We start from the raw sequence: 23,549 nt of genomic DNA, 5'->3' as shown, positions 1-23,549 counted from the left end.
ATTCGATGAGTTAATAATTATTTAATGTAAAATGTTTAAAGTAATGCTTGCAATTATGTAAGCTCCAAATAAGTGTCAAGTACAATAATAAAAATTCTACACTCCTGAAATATTTGCATTTTTATAATAAGTGATCAATTCAAAGTTCCAATAGCTATTATCACGTTTTTCTAATTTAGCTTGATTCTTCCCCCATAGTTTAAAGGGTAAGGCAACTTAAACACACATAGGAAGCAGGTTCTCGGTTTGTACAATTCCAGTCTTCTGATGGTAGAGGAGTTATACACACTTTGCATGTGTCTGTATATTCAATACTGCTTCAGATACTGTCCATCTGTTAAATCCCAAGGACACAGAAGGGGAATAGGCACTTCTTAGGCAACAGAATCAGGCAGTGTACCAAATGCCTCACATAAATGGTCACTGAGTACATAAGAGACTACCTTACAGATAAAGTTCAAGTGGACTGCCAGAGCTGCTCAGCTAATAAGAACAGGAAATGTGTACAATCTTTATCCATATAGAACCAAAAACAATAACTGCAACCACTGACAGCAGAAATAACTCAATTTTCCCAATATTTTTAAAAATTGAGCAAATTAATTAGAGCCAATTTTAAGCAAGATTAAAATGTGTAAGAGCTGAAATAAAGAGCTGAGAGAAAATTAAGGACATTCAAGAATGTATGAAACACACAAACTTAAGAATTCAGCCTTTCAGAAGGCAAATATAGAAGAGATATTTAAATACAGCTCCAAAGCTCTTCAACCATTTTTCAAAAATGATCAAAATCATCCACCAAGCAAGGAAAACAAGAACAAAGGGATCAGCAGACACATAACACAAGGCAGTTTCCAATTTCTTTTAATTGGTCCCACACATTGCTTAGCCAAATAAAACAAACAAAGGCTCAACTATGAATTCAAAAATCATAGGAAGAACATGTAGGAATGTAATTTATTAGCAGGAACAGGGGTACAAAGAGGAATAAGATTTTACACAATAATAAAATTGCATATTGATGTGAAATATTTTCATAGCACTAAGAAATTAAAAGAAAATTCTGGCTATGGGTGATCTAGATTATAAAAATCAAGAGGGGGACCTACACTAGGGAGAATCAATGTTTCATTTAAATGAAGAGAATCCCAGAGAAATCCTAAAACTTCAAACTAAAATTCACCTCTGCTCAGTTGATCACAGCCTAAGATAAAGTTTAAATCAAGTAACTAACTAACCCACTGCAAAATATTAACAGCTTGAATCTTAGTAACCAAAACATATTGACATGAAATGAACCTGAAAAATAATAATTTTTATTAAGATATTAGCTGCTATGGTCTGGATATGCGGTATCCCTTCACCCCACAAAAACTTGGAATGATGGGGGAATGTTCAGATGTAAAATTATTAGATTCTGAGAGCTGTAATACCATCAATGGATTAATCCATTTAATTGATTAATGCTTTGAATGGACTATTGGCTGTTAACTGTAGGTAGGGCATGGCTGGAGGAAGTGGATCACTGGAAGCCTGCCGTTGGAAATTATATATCTTGTCCCTGGATCCCCAAGAGCTCTCTATCTCTGCTGTAATGAGCTGAGCAGCTTTTCTCCCCCATATCTTTTTTTTTTTTTTTTCATGATGTTCTACCTCATCTTGGGCCCAAAGCAATGGAGTTGACTATCCATGAAACAAACCTCTGAAACTGTTTCCCTCCTTTAAATTTTCTTTTTTATATTATTATTATTAGTTGTTCAAAACATTACAAAGCTCTTGACATATCATATTTCATTTTCTTGTCAGGTATTTTGGTCACAGTAACAAAAAGCTGAATAATCCATTACCCTAAGCCTGAGTGTGCACCAAGTCCGGTATTCTAATTTTTTTTTAACATTATAGAAACTCTTTATTGAACAGAGAGAAATCTAATTTCATGATTACAAGATACAAAATAATTATAGATTTAACTTAAATTTAATGGCAACAGGTGTGCAAACATTATTAACCTCCTTCTGTCAATTTTTCATCAGAGGGTAATGACTAACTCAATGACGTTAAAAGCACCTCTGTCACAACCCCAATTTTCTTATTAAGCACTGTTGAAATGCCTGTGGTCACAACTATAATTTACAATGAGGATGTGTCCAAAATTATCTAAGTTTTATATTATTTCTCCAGGAAGCCTGTCCTGATCTCCCAGGAAGGGAATTGCAACCTATACTCCCCATCTTAAACTTCCCACATTAGAATTGCCTATTTCCTTCCCTCCCTCCCTCTTTCCCTCTCTCTCTTTCTCTCCTCCCCAGTAGACTGGACTATTCTGAGAGCAGGAACTATGTTTCTTTGTCTTTTTCTCAGTTCAGTCTCCAGAACCCAGAACAGAGACCAGCCCTGAGTAAGCATAAAATAAATATACGTCTAGTAAATGACTTAAATAAATGAGCAAAAAGTTAGTCAACATAATAGGGCTTTAAATGTCAGCAATGCTATTATTTATTAAAGTGTTCATTTAAATTTAAAATAGCATTTCAAATGCTAGACTAAAAAATGTTGAACTCTATTCAAATGTCACTTTCTCTGTGATGCCTTCTTTGAACATCTCATATAAAATGGCACCCAAATCCCTTGCCTTTGATTCTCCCTTCTTTTCCTAACGCTCACAGGACCCCGTCATGTGTCTAGCATATATTTCATCCGAGTTCCACTCCATGGAGGCTCTAGGAGAGCAGGGATCTTGGTTTATTGCCACTATGTCTTCAGTGCCTAGAACAGCTCCAAGCATGTGGTAGAATAGAAGCAAATGAATAATCCTCTTTAAAACAAATTTAAGTTATTAAAGGCTGATGTTAATGGAGAGTAATCATTGGGTTGAGAATAGAATTAATGTAGGATTTTTTTTCTAAGAACACAAGCTATTAAATTCAGTGTTTGGAAAACACCGGTATTCTAATTTTATATGATAAAATCATAAGTAGTTATGAAATGGCATGAGCCTGAGAGTTGTACATATTTCATATTAAGTTAAACTATTCATTACCATTATAATCTATAGGAAGAAACTAACTTCCTTCATTCTTGGGATATTAATTATTTTTAAAAATCGTTATAATCATAATAGTATTTATTCTACTTATATTTATGGGATAAATTGAAGTAATAGAGAACTTGCAAAAATTAATTAAATGCAGGAAAACGCAAGATTCTTGCTGCCCAAGAAAAGCACTATAATTCAGTTGGATCCTTTTACTTGACAAAGAAAGACAACACTATTTTTTTAACTAAGAGAAAACTCTAGAAAAAAATACTTAATTCTGAAAATTGATAAGCTTATCATTTACCAACCAGCTGCCCAATTTACACAAAATATGCCTTATTTTTAGATCCAATATGTTTAATGATTTGCCAAAAGTAATTTACAGTCACATATCTTGAATAAATTTTCCCCATTTAATACTTTCTAGCAAAGCTATTATTCTTAAAGAAATAATTTCTAAATTTTGTCCTTTTTGGTATCATGGGATTTTGTTGATATGAAGACAGTCATCGTAGCTGTCTGAATCTATAAAGTCAATAAAAAAATGCTTTCCTGAATATTAGTGATTCTTTTATGTCATCCAAGCCATGTAACAAACAACCTCTTTAAGTATCCACATATCCTTTCAAAAGCACATTCATGTCAGTTCACTTTTTCTTTATCTCTCTCTCTCTTTTTTCTTTTTTACATTGTTTACCCAACTTCATTTGCTTCTATCCCAAAGTCATCACATGGAATATTTTCAGTCTTCAGAAGCTTGCTTCTACTCCTTCAGCCAACTCAACCTCTTCTCCCTTCCTCCTCCCCAGCTCTAACACTGTGTTCCTGCACAGGATCTGGAATTCCTGTTTAATATAGGACTGAACTAGAAAAATCTCTCTACAGTTTTATGTCTGCCTAGCCATTGCAATAATGCTCTATACCTCTTCAATTTCTCTACATCCCTGGCATAAAGTCTTTCATGAGCAATTAAATATTACTGATATCACTCCACAATCTCAGGGCAATAAATGAGATATTACCATTCATGTATAGAAAACTTCTTTTCTTACTAATCTAACTGATGAAAAACCAAATACCAAAATCTATTTAACCCTGTATCCAGAAGTATGTTTTTGTCTTGTGAACATTTTCCATAAGAATCAACCATATCTTTTCAATTCATTCACTCTATCTATTCTTCTTACATACACATATTATTAAACAAGGACAGTCTCCAGTTTTAAACAATGAAGGTGGCACTAAGGAATTCAAGAAGTAGATGCATGCTCTAATTGAGGTGTCTATTAGTTGTATGATTTGAAGCAATTCCCTAATCTGCAAAATTAGAGTCATCATGGGCTAATTGTACAACTGCTGCATCTTTAAATGTTGTTTAAAAGTAAGATTATGTAAAAAAGCACCATCTCTCCTCATAGAATTATATTTTGTGTCTCTGAAGTACCAACTGCTACAGAAAGTGATACCCACCCTTACTGTCACTCTGTTATACTTTCAAATCAACAGATCCTGCTGACATGACTAATAACAAGAGTAAGCAATGTAGGTAATTAAACCACTGGAATCAGGAAAAATCCCTAATAATGGTTATCAGAGCACTTAAACTCTTTGATAAGATTCAATTAAATTCATATTACAATCACTTTGTTCTCACTTGCTCATAAATGTGTGACAACTTTTTGATAGACATCCTATAAAATCAAAGGATAGGAGGAGACCCTTCTACTGTTACTTCTGTTATCACACCTAGTGTTTCACTGGAGCCCTCTGAGGGTGTGAAGAAAACACCTTTGTGCTTGGAATCATTTGGGAATAGTGACGTGATCAGGCTCACAAAAATTAATGTTTCTCTTTGAAAGATTGCTTGGTGATCATACTTTTTTCTTTTCTTTTTCTCTGATGGGTCATCCTGATTAAAGAACTGTTTAAGAGCAAAAATCCAACATACTTACCTCTCCCCTAATTTCAAAACATAGTTTGATTCTAGAGGAAATAATTCTTAAGTAAGGCAATAGATTAAAATGAAGAATGCAGGGATAATAAAGGAGTCAGGCACAGTGGTGCACACCTTTAATCCTAGCAGCTCTAGAAGGCTGAGCAACTAGGAGGCCTCAGCAACTTAGCGAGGCCCTAAGCAACTTAGCAAGACCCTGTCTCTAAATAAAATATAAAAAAAGGGCTGGGGATGTTGCTCAGTGGTTAAGCACCCCTGAGTTCAATGCCCACTATAAAAAATAAATAAATAATTTTTTTAAAAAAAAAGATCATCATTTTGGAGCAGATACAGAATATCAAGTTTTCACAGGAATCTGACTGAGCTCTTCCAAATTATGAATGTCCTCAAAAACGCAGGAAAATGCAAGATTCTTGCTGCCCAGAAAAGCACTATAATTTTCATGTAGTTTAACAGGATTGTTGATTAAAAATTCTAACCAGATACAACTTCATGTAATAACTCCTTCCTTGAAAACAGTTCAAATTCAACAGATTATACCCCAATGCTCTCCCTAAATCCAGGTACTCGTTGAACTTTATAATGAAGTTGGGATTTTATTGTGTAAGGCACTGTTACTCTAAAGAGCATTTGTCTTATTTGAAAGAAATTAGATTTTAGATTTGTAACTATTACAGCAGCTGCCTAGCAGAAGCTTCTTTCTTACTTTTTATTCACCCACCACTTCCTATAGTTCTTTTTCCATTCATCTTTTCCTTTCTTCACTCAAAGTTGTAAAACTCAGAAACTCCAAACTCTTTTCCATGTGGTATCACAATTTCTGGTCACTATATAAAGAAAAATCTTCATGTATTGTATGTCATGGCTTTTGATATTAAATGCATTTATGAGAGTCTAAGTTTCTTTTTTAATCATCCTATTACTAGATGCAGACTCTGATATTTGTATTATACTCACCCTGGCTTTTTTTGTATCTTGATGTTTTGTGGTTTGTTTTTTCGGTTTAACTCATTCCCATTCTTGAACCATTTGAACTTTAGAGAGGAGTATTCTGAACTGGTTTCACAACGAAGCACTAACTTGGAGCCTGCAACTGACTCCTGGCTTTTCAACTCTTTCAATCGGGGAGGCAAGGCTGAAAAAGAAAAGAAAAAAGGATGATCACTAAGTAATCTTTCAAAGACAGACATTATTTTTTTAGTGAGCCTGATCATGTCACTATTCCCAAAGATATTACTAAGAGAAAAAAATAAATTTAAAAACGGGTGAGTGAAAATGGATCTCAACTTGGAGAAAAAAACAAAACGTCTAAATAAAAGATAGGAAAGAGAGAGAAACAGTTAATAAATTCATAAATTTATTTCTAAAAAAACTTTGGGATTATAAATTTGTAAATTTAATTCTAAAAAAATTCTAGATAGTTACTTTCTCAAGCTTTACATTCTCTGATACCACTTAGAATCCTCAACATCGCTGGAATAGTGGCCCACACTTGTGATCCCAGCTACTCCGAAGGCTGAGGTAGGAGTATTGCAAGTTCAGGGCCAACCTGGGAAACTTAGTGAGACTCACACCCAAAAAAAAAAAAAAAAAAAAAAAAAAAAAGTAAAAAGGTTTGAGGATGTAGCTCACTGGTAAAGTGCCCCTGGGTTCAATCCCTAGAATGGGAATGGGTAAGTGGGAAATGAGGTCCTAAGCATTGGTAATGCCAAAGAACAAAGCCTGTGCTAGAAGAGAACATGTAACTTGGAATGATTTTCAAAGCACTTTCATGTTCCAAGTCATAATTCACCAGAGTTTTGTTAATAGATACAGGACACATCATACCCACTGTGTTTTTTTATTTATTATTACTATTATTATTTTTTGCAGTTGTAGATGGACAGAATGCCATTATTTTGTTTACTTTTTATGTAGTTCTAAGGATTGAACCCAGTGCCTCACATGTACTAGGCAAGCATTCTGCCATTGAGCTACAGCCCCAGCCCCCATACCCTCTTTTTAAATTGGAAAGTTTAATTTTAGAGATCAGTATATGTGACTAACTTATCCAGACTACAAAGTTCTTGGCTACTTGGGCTCATTTCACCAACCATCAGAGGTAGTACAAAAAAAAAAAAAAAGAAAGAAAGAAAGAAAAAGGAAATTTATAATCATAACACCTATTTCCTTCTTCAAGAAAGAAATCCTTTGGACATATTGTTCTTTTATTGGACCTACCAATAGCCATCTCAAAAACAATGAATGCCATTCCAGGTGACCACCATGATTCTGCCAAATGGTTGGTTTGACTGGGTTTAGCATTTCTAAATCTTCTCAACAGAAATTGCAAATACCTAAATTGCACATTAACTTGTTGAATACTTTACATTTAACATTTCTATGCCATTCTTATTTTTTGCAAGAATGCTTAAAAGAATATTATAGGGAAATGATTTTGGACACAATGTTATGATATCTGAGGTTTGTTTCAAAATGCTATGTTGTGGGGAATGACTAGGCATAAATATGCAACAAAATTAACAAAAAGTTGATAATTGCAGAATATGAGCAATAAGTATATGTGGAGGTTTGATATATAATTCTGTATAGTATATATGATTTTTTCATAATAAAATGATTAAAAAAATAAAGGCACAGATGAATGGATTTCCCTCTGCATACACAATTTCACTTACTAATCAACATCACAGAAACTGAGAACTCAACAACTCTCAGTTTCTGCTGAATCTTAGAAAAGCCAACTTCAAAGTGTACTTCTGACCCAGTCCAGGAATTAACAGGAAATCCCAGAAAATAAACCCAGGTAAATGAGACTGATTCAGTGCATAATTACTCATTGGGTAAGGACCAAGGCTCCAAAGACAGCAATCAAAGCCACCTTAGGCATGAACAGGAAATGGAATATCTTGCCTACTCAGGGTATTTGTTTTTCTATAACTCTGCTCTTACCGGGCAAACCCCCACAAAATGTCAGGAATGAGCATAGGAGTTACAGCAAAAAATATTTGAATATTGTGACTTCTTAGCAGTGTTCCGATAATTACATGTCGCCCTTCTTATTTATTTGGAGGCTAAGAGACAAGGTGGAGAAGCAGGCATTTACTGTGTCACAGTGGCACGTTATAGAAAATTTATTTCATCTGTTTTTAGCTTTCAATGCCTGATGATTATGTCTAGTGTTTTTTTTTTGATTTGACAAATTAAAAATAAGATTTACTTTCTGAACAGAATTCATAAAAGTCTAAGATGTGGTTCATGAATCTTGAAATTTTTTTTTTAAGAGACTGAATTCTCATCCATCTAGAATAGTGCTTATATATGCTGGAGCTAAATGACACCAACGAAAGTGATTTGTATATGCTAAGAAAAACAAATTGACTCATTTTATGTGTGGACTCAAAGAAGTAGCTTGAGCTTTTCCAGTGGATTTTATATTCAACTTGAAACACAACCAAAATTCTCAAGGTTTACTTCTTTGCCTCTAAACAAAATGCTCTAAAGGCAGTATTTCAAGTATCTTTGAATCTCAATAAGCACATGTTCCCTCATCCACTACTCCATATCTTTGCTTATCAATATCTGAACATAAATATATTACACTTATTTTCTCTGGTTTGTGTAAATATTTAATCAGAGTATCAGTTTGCTTATCCTTCCCCTTTCCCACCCCTCTCTCTTTCTTTCCTTATTTATTTATTATTTCTCTATTAAGAATCTTGATTCAAACTGAGGAAACAATCATAAAAATTCAAATTGAGGGATATTCCACAAAATGGGTCTAAACTTTACAACTGTCAGTTACATGAATGACAAGAGAGATGGTGAGACTGACCTAGATTAAAGGAGATGAAAGAGATGAGACAAATAAATACAATATGCAACTATTGATTAGATCCTGCATTAGGGGAAATGGCTATAAATGATATTATTGGGACTATTAGGGAAATCTAAATAAAAATATCTTATTAAAATTCAACTTCTCAAGTGTGGCCATTGCATATAGAAAATCTAAATTAAAAAAATCTTATTAAAATTCAACTTCTCAATTGTGGCCATTGCATGTAGAAGAATCTCCTGAAAAACCAAGGGGTAAAATGATGTCTTAAACTGAACTTCTGATGACTCAGAAAATAGGACATATATGCAAACATATATACTAAAACACACCCACGGAGAAATGTATAAAAGGAGCTTTGGTTTCTCTTTGTTTCCCTGCCTTTCTCATCTGGTCTTCTATTAAATAAAAGGTTTAGGCTTTCCTTGGTTTTCTTTTGGGTTTTTGTTGTTGTTCTATTTTGTGGAGGTTTTCTGGTTATTGTTTGTTTGTTGGTTTGGTTTGGTTTTATTGTTGTTGTGTTTTTTGTTTGTTTGTTTGTTTTTGCAGTTCTGGGAATAAACCCAATGTTATACTTGCTAGGCAAGCACTTTACCAATGAACTATAACCCCAGCCTTCATTAAGTACTTTTTAGAATCCTGATTAAGTTTGCAATCATAAAGGCAATTCTCGAAAATATTTGGATTATGATTTACAACTGAAATCTACTTAATGAACAATATCAACCATGCAAATTCATTGCAGCCATTTAATTCTGTGAGTGATGGTGCACTGAAATCCCCATGTGGTCAACTTCATAACCATGAATTTGGAACTCTAAACTCATCAGGTCCTTTGGTAGAAGGAAACCAATTGTTCATCTGGCAGGTTAATATCACTTTTAGGGTTCATATACAAAGAACTTCCCCCTAAAGATTACATTCCTTCCTTAAGAGGTGATCTTCAAAGTAATGAGACAGAGACTTTCAGATAAGGTCTGAGCTAATAAATCCCTATTCTTTAAATTGATCCTGATGTATAAATGTTTCTTGATGGCTGGGGTTCATTTACACCCCTTAGGACTAACCTGAGTTATTTTCTCTTGCACAGTTCTAAATTCAAAGTTTCCAGGTACTCTTTGGCCTTGTGTCTTTGAAGTCTATAATAATGTTTCTTCTGTGTGCTCTGTGACATAGGGTAATATCTATGACATGAGCATATCCAGCTTGTTAGGGGTCAGCTCTTTTAAGAACTTGGAGGCACAGTATAAATGGAGAAACAAACCTGCACACCACCAGTGGAGCCCCATGACTAAATTCCTGACCTATAGGTGTTCTGCTATCAGTAGAACCTGCAAGAGAAGTACCATACAAAACTCTTCACTCACTCCCGGCAGAGCCCAACTTGTATCCAGGAGACCTGGCAATGATGTAAACCCTGCCTTATCTTCTTGAACTGCCACACTACCGAAATAGCTCTAAATATTTCATAGCTTCTTCCAGAAAATGCAAACTAATATTTGAGGTGGGATGCTTTTATGATTTTTTTCATCTATCTACAAGGAGACAATTTCAATACAGTAAATTTTCTTTTGTCAGAGATTATAAAAAATTTTGTCAACAGAATACGGTTTACATATATGCATGTTCCTCAGATAGGGCTTTTTTGCATGATATAACCTCATTAATTTAATTTTTAAAGAAACCATTCCATCAAGTACTTTCTTATACACAAGTTTAATTTCATAAGGCTAGGGTTCCTAAACTTAGTGTTGATATTTTAGACTGAGTACCTGGATTTTAAAAACTGAAAACATTTTTTCCTTGTCCTTCAATTCTTATTCTAAAACTAAACAATCTGTTGATTTAAAATTGGGTAAGGGGAACCCAATGTTAAGTTTATGCTTCAAATACCAGGAATTGTTTGGAGAATCTTGGGCATGATTTAATTGTATTTGGTTTACCACAGTTCATAATTTTCCTTTCAATGTGTTTCTAGGGAGGCACTATTTCTACACTCTGAAACAATTTAATGATAGATCAAATTTTAATCAGACTCTGGCTAAATTTATTTCAAACATGATCTATATTAATTCGAACATGTCCACACCCTTAGAAATGCATTAACAGAGATTGACAGTCAACTGCAAGAAAGGAGTCTTTTAAAATAAATTCAGAATCACCAGAGAAATACCACACATTTTACAGGTACTTCTTTTTGACATGTCTTTTTACAGACTTTCAGTGTTATAAAGAGTATTAAAAAATCAAAGTTCTGATTCCAACTCAACACAAGTAGGTATTCTAGGTACATTTAAACAGTCTACTACTGCATTCCTACCATTCATATTTAAAATGTTACACAATATAAAAAATATTGTGATATTAATCCAAAAATATTGATTTTACATTCTGACTGCACAAAAACCTAAGGCAACATGTTTATTTATTTCAGTAATTTAATTGGTAAATGAATATTTGTGATAAATACAAAATGAATTTATAAAAAAGGGAATTATTCAGCTAAGCAATCTTGTTTTGATCATTTCCTGTACATTTGTGTTCCAAATGCTGCTTTACCAAATATTGAACTGTACTATTAAAAACAGGAAACAAATTTTAGCATGTTTATGCTGCAGAGATAAGCTGATAACATGTGACACTAGATAAGTTGTTATTTCTGTTCTCTGAAGAATCTAACAATGCAAAGTTAGCTCATATCATTATTCTCCATGTTTGCACAGTTAATCTGAAGAGTCTCAACACACTGAACTAATTAAACAGGAAACCTGCAAAATATTATCAAATAACAGTGAGCTTTCAGTGTGATCCCAGGGAAAACCTGCCCCTATAAAACCTGTAGAAAGCCTGCCACCGCACACATATGCAGATCTCACAGTGAAAACTGGTGACTGACGTACCATATGAATTAATGAAAGCAGCACAAATATCAGTAATCTGTCCTCTATGTAGGTTGTCCTTTCTGGAGAAATAAATAAATTACTAACAAAAGCCTCCACTCCTTTACGGATCATATTTCTCCCTCAATGCACTATCTCATAGAGAAGATTATGGTCATGCAGAGTGGATAAAGTTTATGCTTCACCATCTGGTCTTCTTCTCTGAGCTGTGCTCACAAATCTAGCTATAAAAGGGAAAATGTTCCTTAGCAGATTAAAATGTGTAAATATAGCCATGTAAAAGACAGCAAAATCTAGTGAGAACAGTAATTCTGAATACACCTAAGTTTTGTTTCTATGTGTTTTTTAGCAGGGGGGGGGTGTTTTTGTTTGTTTTTATTTTGGTGCCCAGGATTGAACCCAGGAATGCTTTACCACTGAGCCATAGCCCCAGCCATTTTTATTTTTTTATTTTGAGACAGGGTCTCACTAAGTTAATTAGGGTCTCAATAAATTGCTGAGGCTGGCCTCAAACTTGCAACCCTCCTGTTTTAGCCTCCGAAGTTGCTGGGATTATAGGTGAGACCACCACACCAGGCTACACCTCGGTTTTAGGTTTTAATCACCTCTTCCTAATGCATTTAGTGATGCTGAGTTACATGAAGAATCAACAAGGTCACTATCACAGAGTAATACCACATGTGGTGAAACTGTGCTCACACATCTCCATGCTCCAGATGAATCATGCTTCAGATAGACTGTCCTGACTCAAGTTAACAAGAGTGTCCTAAGAGATAAATTGGGATGGTGATATGTCCCTGTGTATTCAGAAATGACATTTCGAGAATGGGATAAACATGTGAGTGCCTTCACTTGAAAGAAAGTCACTTAAAATCCCATTGTTTGCCATGAAATATTCTCAATCTGACTCTATATATCTTCGGTAGCCAACTCCACCTCACTAGTAAACACACTGAGAAAGTGCTTCAAAGTAATTCAAATACCATTTTGGCAGGTACATGTACAGCTCATTACACAATGTGAAGATGTATACACAAAATACTGAATTAATTAGTCCATTATGAGCACACCAACTCTCCCAACACGTGCTTAGAACATGTCATTATACAACAAGAAACAATTGAAAAACTGGGGCAATATTTCAGCATTTGACTTCTAATATTCACAATGGTAATATCACCAGAACTGGTTTTTTACTTTGACTGGTTTCGTACTTAGATTCCTAAAAATATTAATTTTCTTTGGTGGAATTTTGACACATGGATGTCCTCAATGTTTCACTTCTCACACTTTACTGCTACAAATTAGCTCAAACAGTATGATTCTTTTAGATTCTCCACTTGAGGGCATGAGTAAGCATTAGCTTATTCTAAGGTCAGAGAAAATGAATAATCATATTCTACATTGGAATATTACATTGAACAGGCTGAAAAGCACATGTATGAAAGGAGAATGATTTAAGGACATTATCCCTACCAAATCACATGAGGGCAGGAATAGTTAGTAGCAGGTGGTCACAGTCCCCACTCAAAAGCTTGGGTTATTGTTGGTGGTGGTGCCAGTCTGAGTTGTTTGACACTATATTCAAACATTCCAATTTCTAAATGTATTAGGGGACTATGGCAGTATTAGATGGAAGATATTAGATAGGATCCCAGGACCTGTTTCAAGCTAAGACCCCAGTCCTGCTTCCCCCACTCTCATTTATTTCACCTGATCTCAGAGTCTACCCACTGTAGCCTACCCTGTGGTCCGGCTACTCTTGCATACTGTAAGAGCAGCACACACATTTTTACATAGCTTTTATCTTCAAGTCCAAGTGGTTGCTCTAAGGAACCCCAGTCTATAGGGTTTCAGTTTGCCTCCTTAACTCTTTTTTTTAATAACTTTTTAGTTGTATATGGGACACAATATCTTTATTGTTATTTATTTATTTTTTTATGTGGTGCTGAAGATTGAACCCAGGGCCTCACACATGCGAGGCAAGCGCTTTACCACTGAGCTACAACCCCAGCCCATTCCCTTAACTCTTAGCATGCCTTATTGTCGTTTAACACTTGTAAATTTGTTGTTTGTGTTGAATTCCCTTTGTTTGACAACAATTCTAGTATATGTGCCATATAATGTGGATAATCATTATTTCTATTTACAGGTAAGGGAGTGGGGGCTTATTCTGGAACCCATGCAATGCCAGGAGTCTAACAAGTTGCACAGTCAGGTTTTAGATCTAGGACTTTATACCATGGTATCTCTGCTGTGTTTCAGATACAGGCAGAAAAAGGGGAGGAGAACTCTAGAATTAAATCTAGGAAAAATCATTTCACAGCCACTACGGTGATTTTTTGACACTTATAATGAGCTACATAAATCAGTTCACCTCTCCACATAGGCCTGCAGGAGATTTACAACACAGTAAAACTCAACAAGAGAAAATGAGTACAGATATATTAGGCAAGAACATTTTTCAAGCTGAAAATTAATATTATGTTTGTTGAAATTATCAATTCTTTTCTATACAGTTCTGCAGTTTTTCCCAATATTTCATAGTTGGGGGTTAAAGGCAAAATAAGAATATTATTAATAATAATGTTCTCAAAGCCTATGGAATTAAAACAAGGTCCCCTTAGTACTTTCAATAATAAACCCCTATTAAATAATAATAGCTAATACTTACTATGTGACAGATGGTGTTTGAGGAGTGTTATGTTCAATATCTCTTTTAAGTTTTATAACAAGTCCAGGACATATGTATTACTATCATAATATCCAATTTACAGATGAAGAAACAGAAATAGAGAGAACTTCCCTACAGGCACACTGTAGAGCCAGTATGTGGACACAGGAGTCTGACCCCAGAGCCTTTGCTTTTAATTTCCAGGCAGTAAACTGAATTCTCCACAATTCTTTATAGTTTTGTAGTTGAAATGTGTGCAAGATTTAACTTTTTGATTATCACTAGTGACCATATTTTGCAGACAAATCCTGACACCCATCACACAACAGTTTACTTCTGCATTTATTCTAAGTGCAAAAGACAGACTGGGAAAGAAAGCAGATATGCAAGATTACTACATTTACTGAGCTATCTTGATGACTTGTGGGGAAATAAAACAAGACTGAGTACTTGAAATTATACCAAAAAAAAAAAAATCTTTTGAACTAGGTGGTTGTCATCTGTCATATATGCCAAATGCCACAAGGGTCAACTGTGCTGTGTCTCACTCTTGTGTTCACTGAAATGTGATAACCCCCATGTGAGGATACAGCAACAAAAGTGTCTTAACAGATTAATGTTATTCTTTCAAGGTGTAAAAGCAATGCACCATGACAATGAATGCTGGGTAAATCAATGGCCCAGGTGCCAGCAGCTTGAAGGTAAGTGCTCAACAGACCTGTCTAATTAATGCTGTCACCACAGCTGCCCCAATTAGGAAAACATCTCACTCATGCACATAAAGAGGATTTCAGGCAAGCTTCACTTAAGGCGATCAACTGCACAGGGTTAAAATGCACCCTTCACATTTTCACATAATGGTTGTGTAGCAAACGTCATTGGGTATAGGCTTATAAATTTCATCTTTTTTATCACTGAAAAGCAAAGGTTTTTTCCCCTATTTTTTATACAGACGTGCCATATCACCTCCAAAATATCAATTAAATAGAAAAATTGAGAACGAGTTAGTAAAACTTTAATATATATTTATTCTCGTGTTGTGATTTTTTTTTCCTTTCCTGATGTCCTTATCTGTTAACACATTAGCATGACTTAGATGTGTTAATGTTCGTCTTTATAACCATTTTAGCACATTAGCATGACTTTGAGGTGTTAATTTTTGTCTGTGTAACTATTTTCCTTTGTTCAGATTGAATGACATTTAATTAATTGGTGTCACTAAAACACTCTTGTTTTCATTGGGGAAAAAAAAAGGAATTTATTTACATGTTCTAAACTGGACAAATTCCCAGGTAAGAGGATTTAGTACAGGGTTATAATTAGTTTTAAACCATGACAACCACATGAGAACTTTCAAGCAATGCATATAAATAAAGGCCCTGAATGAACTATGAATAAGAGTTTCCATTATCTATTTTCCATATAGCCATTTAAATCTTATTCCTTCTGTGAAGAAGAAAAAAATGTAGCCAAGCTAAAATTGTGAAATAAATGTATCCTCTCCAAACCTCTTACATTTATTTGTTATTGAGGCAGGACCACTTTCCTGGTAATCATGACCTGTTTTTTCCTTTTTGTCCACAGATATTTTATTAAACTGAATTAAGCTTAATGAACTGAATAATTTATTAAACCATATTAAGTGTACATGCCAGGGTTGAAATGAGCCTTCTGTACTCACTGAGCACTACCAGATCAAAGTCAAGTCTCTCTCTGTTTTGTTTATTACAGTTTAAGTAATCAACGTTGTATTCCTTCTTAAGCAGGGTCCAAGTCTGACTTTCTGAGGATCTTTAAAGCTTGGGTAGCTCTTAACTTTTATTAAGCAGGTCCATGGACAGCCTAACAATTGAATCCTTATCATTTTACTTCTACAACACAGGAAAAGCCCTACAAGGCAAGTTCTTATCTTCGCATTCTCAGGGACATTAGCTTGAAGAGGTGGAAAATAACCAGAGGCAGTCGAAACAGAAAGTTGTATTGAGAAAACTTGTGCAATATTATTGATCATCTTAAAACAACCTAATTTTGTGGCCAACAGAATATAACCAGAAGGCTGCTGAATTTCCTGTGCAGTACTCAGAAGCCAAACAATGATTAGAGGCAATGTAGCTTGATTTCATATAACACTCAATAAGGAATCACAGTAAGAGAATTTGTGGTTTCTCTTATTTTGCATAAAAATAAATCCATTAAAGCATTTTTTGAAAGTGTGCTTCCCATACATTCTGAAATAACCACCTGAGTTCTCAACTGCAATAAAGTTTTTCAGTACAAATATTACACAAAAGAAGCCAAAATAAAGCTTATTCACCTCATCAATATGTAGCTTTCTTTCCCTCTTCCACTAAAATATCTGTAGTTTGGTTTTTTTGGGAAAGAACATTAACTTGATTCTTGCTAAGAGCCATGAATTTAAATTGCTAAACTCTATACCTAACATCCTGCTCTTCTACCTCAGGCTTCTGAGTCTCTATCTAAGAAGGAAGAGTGGCAGGTGGAGGGAAGAGGTTGTGGCCAGTTGCCAAGTGCTTGTGATTGTGTAGCATGCATCAGGCCCTGGATTCTATCCCCACTCCCACCACACACAACAATGATTCAAAAGACCTGCATTAAGGTACCTGTTCGGTCTAGGAAACACTGCAGTCATAAAATTACTCTTAACTTCAATAATCTAGGTCATAAAATGAGGGGAAATAGTATCTGCCTTACTTATTTCTATTCAGTTGTGAAAATATAATTAAAAAGGGTAATAAAAGCATTTTGCAAGTTTTTAAGAAAATTATAATTACCTATGCTGATATAACTGCCATGATCTTAAATCATCAAAAAGTTAGAAAATATTAGATAATATAAATCCAGATGGTACAAACATATATAATTAATATCTAAAAAAGTTCATTCACCAGGAATCAAAAAAAACAGCTGGAAACTATCAAGAAGGGTCACTAAAATATGCAGAGGGAAGGGCAGCCAGAATAAAGGATAGACTAAGCATTATAGAATAATAAAGAGTGATAAAAGGAACACCAGAATAGAAAGCAATGGAGTCTTTAAAGTCATGAATTCTCACAGTCAAATCATGTCTCAAATTCACAGAATACTCTACCTCATGGAAGACCCCAGAAGCATGAAACAAGTAGTTTTAGAATAAAAAGGAAATAAAATTTTGCACAATAAGTGTAATTTGGAAAATGCCCATTCTGGGAGGCTATAGAGGAAAATGACTCAGGAAACAGTATAGAGAAGAAAAACATGGGTGCTGGAGCCAGTCAGGCAGGTTCAGGATCTAATTCCAATTTTCTCAACTAAAGCTCTGGCACTTGACCAAATTGATCACTCTAGGGAAGCCTCATCCTCCTGATCTGCAAAATGGGTTCACCTTAAAAAATATATTTGGATGGAGTGAGAGAATCAGATGCTATATCACCTTCTTTGATACTGCCAAGCACATGATAATTTCTCTATCAATAGCAGCTTTTATCCTTTAAATAGCAGATCCATATGGAATTAGTTAAATTCATGAATGGAACTAATCATTCTTTAACTTCTTTTAGTAGAAATTAAAATATGGAGAGTTCACATATAGTTTGTTTGTGTTTTTATTTTGGTATCAAGGATTGAACCCAGGGGTGTTCTACTACTGAGCCACATCTGGAATGCTTTTCATTTTTTATTTTTGAGACATCTCATTAAGTTGCTTAGGGCCTCGCTGAGTTGCTAAGGCTGGCTTTAACCTTATGATCCTCCTGCCTCAGTCTCCCAAGTCACTGAGATTACAGGTGTGCACCACTGTGCCTGGATGTAGTTTATTTAAAACCACCTTCAGAGAATGCAACTTTCGCCATCAGTGACCTAACCTGGGCTCATCCAGCTGGCATTTCTTATACTACTACTATCTAGCCTACTGTTTACAAAGCACTGTCAGACAAGATCTCTCAGTCTAAAAGGTGTACCCAAGATGATGAAATCTAAATAAGGTTCTACAGTATAGCTAATAATATTAAAATGATGTTAATTTCTTACTTTTGATCAATGAATATAATAGGGTTATGTAGCATTAAGGGAGCTGGCTGAAGGATCTATGGGAACTCCGTCCTCTCTTTGCAACCTTTTTATAAATCTAAAATTATTTTCCCTAGAACTCCATAATACACTGGATTCATATAAAAACACATTGGATTTATCAGGGTTATCACTACCCTCACACTCATATAATATTAACTCCTTATATGGTCTGTTCTTAGCCAAACACATTAAAATATTCAACATTGACCTCTAAGACCTTCTTTTGGCTTCCATCTAGTATCCACATACAGGCTCATTCATATATATATATATATATATATATATATATATATATATATATATATAACTGACTTCATTCTCTTAGATATTTCTCAGTTTTCATTCACTACAAAATACTGTGCTTCTATTATAGGGTTACTATAAGAAGTAATAGTAACTAACAGACTTACAGAAATGAATGAGATAAAGAAGATCTTTATTCTCCTAGAGCTTATATCCTGGTTAAGGAAGAATGGATGAAGAACCCATTAACTGATTACACTATAATATGACTTATCAAATAAATCCTTCATTTTTACAATCTGAGGACACTAAAACTTATTGAGGTACCTATGTTTTTCCACTTAATCATGTAACACAACTTTTTTCCTATTTAAATTGACTTTGAAAATTGATCACTAAATCTATATAAAACTAACTAGTATTAAAAAGTTGGATAATGCTCAATTGATACTATACCATTTTGATATGTTATAATAATATATTTTCTATATTAAATACAATCATTTATTAGATAGGACTTCTCTGTACAAATTATATTTCAATACTACATTTTACTATAATTTTATCACTTTAGGGCCAAATATAAATAGTGAAATATATTGTTTAAAAGCCAAATTCAAGGTTTACTCTGCCATATAGTAATAGTTTGACTTTAGGCAAATTATGAAAATTTTCTAAGCCTCTGTTTCCCAAAATGTAAAATGTGATAGAACCTTATATAAGATATTGCAATTAAAGCATTCAGTAGTCTATATGTATCTCATCTAAGCACCCAACATGTGTTGGTAGCTATTCTTATTATAACATAATATTCATTCCTGTGGAAAGCAGAATAATGGCTCCCAAAGATGACTAAATCACTAATCTGCAGAACCTATGAATATGCTACCTGGCCTGCAAACATGACTTTAAAGACATGATTAAGGTTAAGGATCTTGAACTGGGAAGATTATACCATATAATGCAGGTGTATCAGTCTAATCAAGTGAATCCTTAAGGGCAGATAGTCTCTCTGTGGTGTAGTTAAAAAGCCATCAGAGATACCACAGTGCTGGATTTGAAGTCAGAAGGGAGCTTCTTAGCCAGGGATCTCCAGCAGCCTCCAGAATTGAGGAAGCAGATTATCTCTTAAAGCCTCCACCTTGATTTTAGCCCAGTGAGATTCTTCTTGGCATTATAATGTATAGGACAGAAAGATAATAAATTTGTGTTGTTTTAAGCCTATAAGTTTATAATAAATTGTTACAGGAGCCATATAACACTAATATAGTTCCCAGGGAGAAATCAACTGTATTGACTTCCTAATATCAGCAAAACATTCATCTCATGATGATACATAGGACCCGAGTCTATAGAAGGAGATGAACCACAGAGAGAGAGAATCACTAGCTGAGCATCACTTCTCCTTCTTATCCTCCTACCCAAGGTCCACCAAAGAAACTCACAAAGAGGACTCGGAGGAACAGAAGGGAAAAAACATCATAAGTTTAGGAATTGAAATTCAACCCCACTGACCCCAACCACTTCTGATCCACACAACTACTCTCTCTTTCCCTGGCCTCAGTTTCTTTTTCATAAAATGAAAAGGTCAGATTGTCTCTTAGTGCTGTTAAACTCCAAAGTGAGTCACGAAGATCCATTCTTTTTGTACATTGTGTTTTAGAAATTTATGAGCAGAGTCACTAACCTTATTTTTTATATTCAAACATGATTAATGAATACTAGCATAGCAATGGCACAAATACACCAAAAAAAAAAAAGGAAAGGAAAAGGCTTTCACAAAATTTTCCAATACTTTACAAAGTTGTGAGTTTCAAGAAACCAAACCTACATATCAATAGGAATGTGCTTAGATTTGACAGTTAATATAACAAAATAAACACTTTTCTAGTGACTGTAAAATTTAAGTTGCATTAATGTTTTTTTTAGTTTTTGAAAAAATCTCATCACTTAAAAATTTGAATAAACAAAAATTTAAACAAAATCTTCAAGTGCATCCTTTACCGATTAATATTACATTCACTCCTGAGTTGATAGCTAAAGAAATCCCTCACTAATTTCTGTTTAAACTCTATTTCTAAAGAAAGTTATTTCTGATATAACATTGGTTTACCTAAAATATCTTACATAATACAAGGGAACATTATGGAAGAGGACCAAAAGTGCTCAGCAAACCTGTTACAGAGAAGTGTGAGAAAACCCATCTGTAAAGGGGGAAATCATCCTGAAGTAAGTTAAAGGCTACAGAAATAAGACCCTTGGAACCTAGACGGAACCAGCTTACAGACAGCCCCTGGGGGTCATTCCTGAACAACTGCAGTGTCAACATTCTGAAAAAATTCTATCAGCAATGCAGTAAACCACTTTGATTTAACCATCAGAGAAGACCTGTGAGAACTCCAGCTCTAAGAATTTTACCATGACAGTGACAAAAATGGAAGAGGAAATGAAATATTTAGAAAGGTTCTGCACGCATGTGTTCCTGTAAAAAGTGGGTCCTAAGTAGGGGCTGATTTCTGTGAATTAATGCTGTGAAGCAATAAGGGACAAGCTTTTGCTGATTAAAGGCACAGTAATCCATGGAGATCTCAGAGGAAAAGATGACTGTTCTACACATGTCTTTCTTCCTTCAAGTACTGGCTGGTTTACTGACTTTAAGAATCACTTTATTCTCTGTAATGTCAAGCTAACTGGAAAAGCCAATGATGTAGGAGACGACGCAAAGATACTTCCTCACTTTTGCAAGAAGTGCTCTGACAATGGAATGCACCTATTTAAAAGCAGAGAAGATGGATAAATTAGTTAATTCTGATTTCCTCTGAAATATGTTCTCAAGGATCAAGGTCTGTGGGGGAAAAAAAAAGCACCAGCCTCAAGGTTTAAGGGTCCAAAGATATAATTAAATTGTTGAAAACAAATAGCATTAAACCTAGACTAGTATCTAAACTATAGTTTTTAATAGGATCATTATCATTCATGTTGGGGCTCCAAGCACAGCTCTATAAATTTTGAGTTCTCTTCATCTAGCACCACTTTTTTCAGAAGCCCCGTTACATTTAGTGTGTGATTCTGCAAAATGTGTTCTGCTCCCTACAGAATGCAAACCTGGAGTTAGGGTGGATATGTCTAAAGGAAGACAGGGCTCTGCTAATAGTTCTGCAGATACAGATACTTTCTGAGCTCCAAAGATTCTCAAACCTTTTGCTGCACATATAGGTCACTTAGGCAAGTTTACCAAAATGAAAATGAAATACTCATGGACCCCATCAAAATATTCAGATTCAGTAGCCTAAGAATCTGCTCTTCCAGGAGCCAGTGTAAGGGCTCAGGGTGTGGCTCAGTGGTACAGTGCTTGCCTAGCATATGCAAGGCTCTGGGTTCCATCCCAGCACTGAGGGAAAAATCATTTTTTTCTTTGTTCTTTCAAAAAGCATTCTAGATGATTCTGATCCAGGTACTGCAGGCACAACATTTCAGAATTAGTATACTGTCTGTGCTGAGGGTGGTCCTCTCCAAAGTTAAACAGTACTAGCAAAGAGGTAATGCCTAACCCCATGAAATATCTCCTATAATGATGGGTTCCTTTAAATGCTTTAAATTTATTATCCGAGGTTAATCAAAGACAATATAATTGATGGCATCTATAAGGCTTCAATTTTGACCCTCATATCTGAAATTAGGAGTTGAAAGAAAGGAAAAAATGAGAATCAAATATTCCAAAAAAGTTTCTCCTGAGTTGTACACCTGCATTCATCTTTATGTGTCAAGAAAGGTAGACTATTCTCCAGATAAGGTCAAAGAGTGATTTCATAATATTTAAACAACCAATTTAAAGTATGCTATATTATTAACAAATTGCTAAGAGAACAGATTTCAAATACTTTCACCACACACAAGAAATGACAAGTATGTGAAGTGATGCTCGTTAGTTTGATTTAACCATTCCACAATGTTTCAAACATCATACAATACACCAAAAATACATAAAACCGTATTTGTCAGTCTAAAATAAATTTTAATTTAAAAATATTAATTAGAACACATTTATTTTGGAAAGCTATTATAGAGGTTACTTAAAATGCTTTTTCCCTTCATGTATGGTACATTAACAAGACTAGTACCTTAATTAGAATAAGACATATTTCATGTTCATATAAATATGTCAGAATATACTCTATTATCATGTGTAACTAAAAAGAACAAATAAATGCATTAAAATGCTTTTCCCCTACTTTTAAAAGTATTTTTTAGTTGTTGATGGACCTTTATTTTATTTATTTATACGCAGTGCTGAGAATTGAACCCAGAGCTTATGTAAGACAAAGAACCAAACAGCTTCATACATATGCTTTCTGAATAAGATGAGTACATATGTGGTCTTCAAATTTGAGTGAATAGATCTAATAAATAGTAGTTACTAATTATAAAGGTTTTAGAACTGCTTATTCCAGGAATTTGTGGGGCTTATTCCTCATTTAGGACATTCCTGATCTACCGATTGGATGACTGAATGATTGCCGCCTTTCAATCTTTACAAGAAGACTAGACTACCCTCTTGATCATATCACTTCATACTTCTTTCCTAGGGAACTATGGGAATATTTGTGTCTCCACCATAGACTTCTCCTTTGAGATCCAGACTTTGTCAGTGTTGCTTTTCTCAAAAATGGCACAGACATCATTTTTTTGAGAAAATCCAAACTATGACTTTCTCATATACTCAAGTCTTTCTCAAGTCTATCACAAATTTCAGTTAATTTTATTACCATACCCTAATTTCTATCCCTAACCCTTTAAGAAAGGGGACTTTTATAGTATTAATTAATAAGCCAAGC

The 23,549-nt window shown here is 34.5% G+C and overlaps 1 protein-coding gene across 8 annotated transcripts in view; it reads right to left on the bottom strand.

Moving 5' to 3' along the window:
- The window catches only part of NRG1 (neuregulin 1), a gene marked incomplete at both ends in the record, with an annotated part of 1,011,199 nt that overhangs the window by 155,327 nt on the left and 832,323 nt on the right, over positions 1 to 23,549 (bottom strand). For all 8 annotated transcript variants that reach the window (XM_081269690.1, XM_081269697.1, XM_081269696.1 and 5 more), the window contains one exon: positions 5,949 to 6,126. In XM_081269690.1, coding sequence (XP_081125816.1) covers positions 5,949 to 6,126 — 178 coding nt within the window. The remainder of the gene's footprint in view (positions 1 to 5,948; positions 6,127 to 23,549) is intronic.

Source organism: Spermophilus citellus (genome assembly GCF_964194105.1).
Source record: "Spermophilus citellus genome assembly, chromosome: 16".
Taxonomy (NCBI): domain Eukaryota; kingdom Metazoa; phylum Chordata; class Mammalia; order Rodentia; family Sciuridae; genus Spermophilus; species Spermophilus citellus.
The sequence above is the reverse complement of the archived record's forward strand: the minus strand, read 5'-3'. Positions and strand labels throughout refer to the sequence as shown.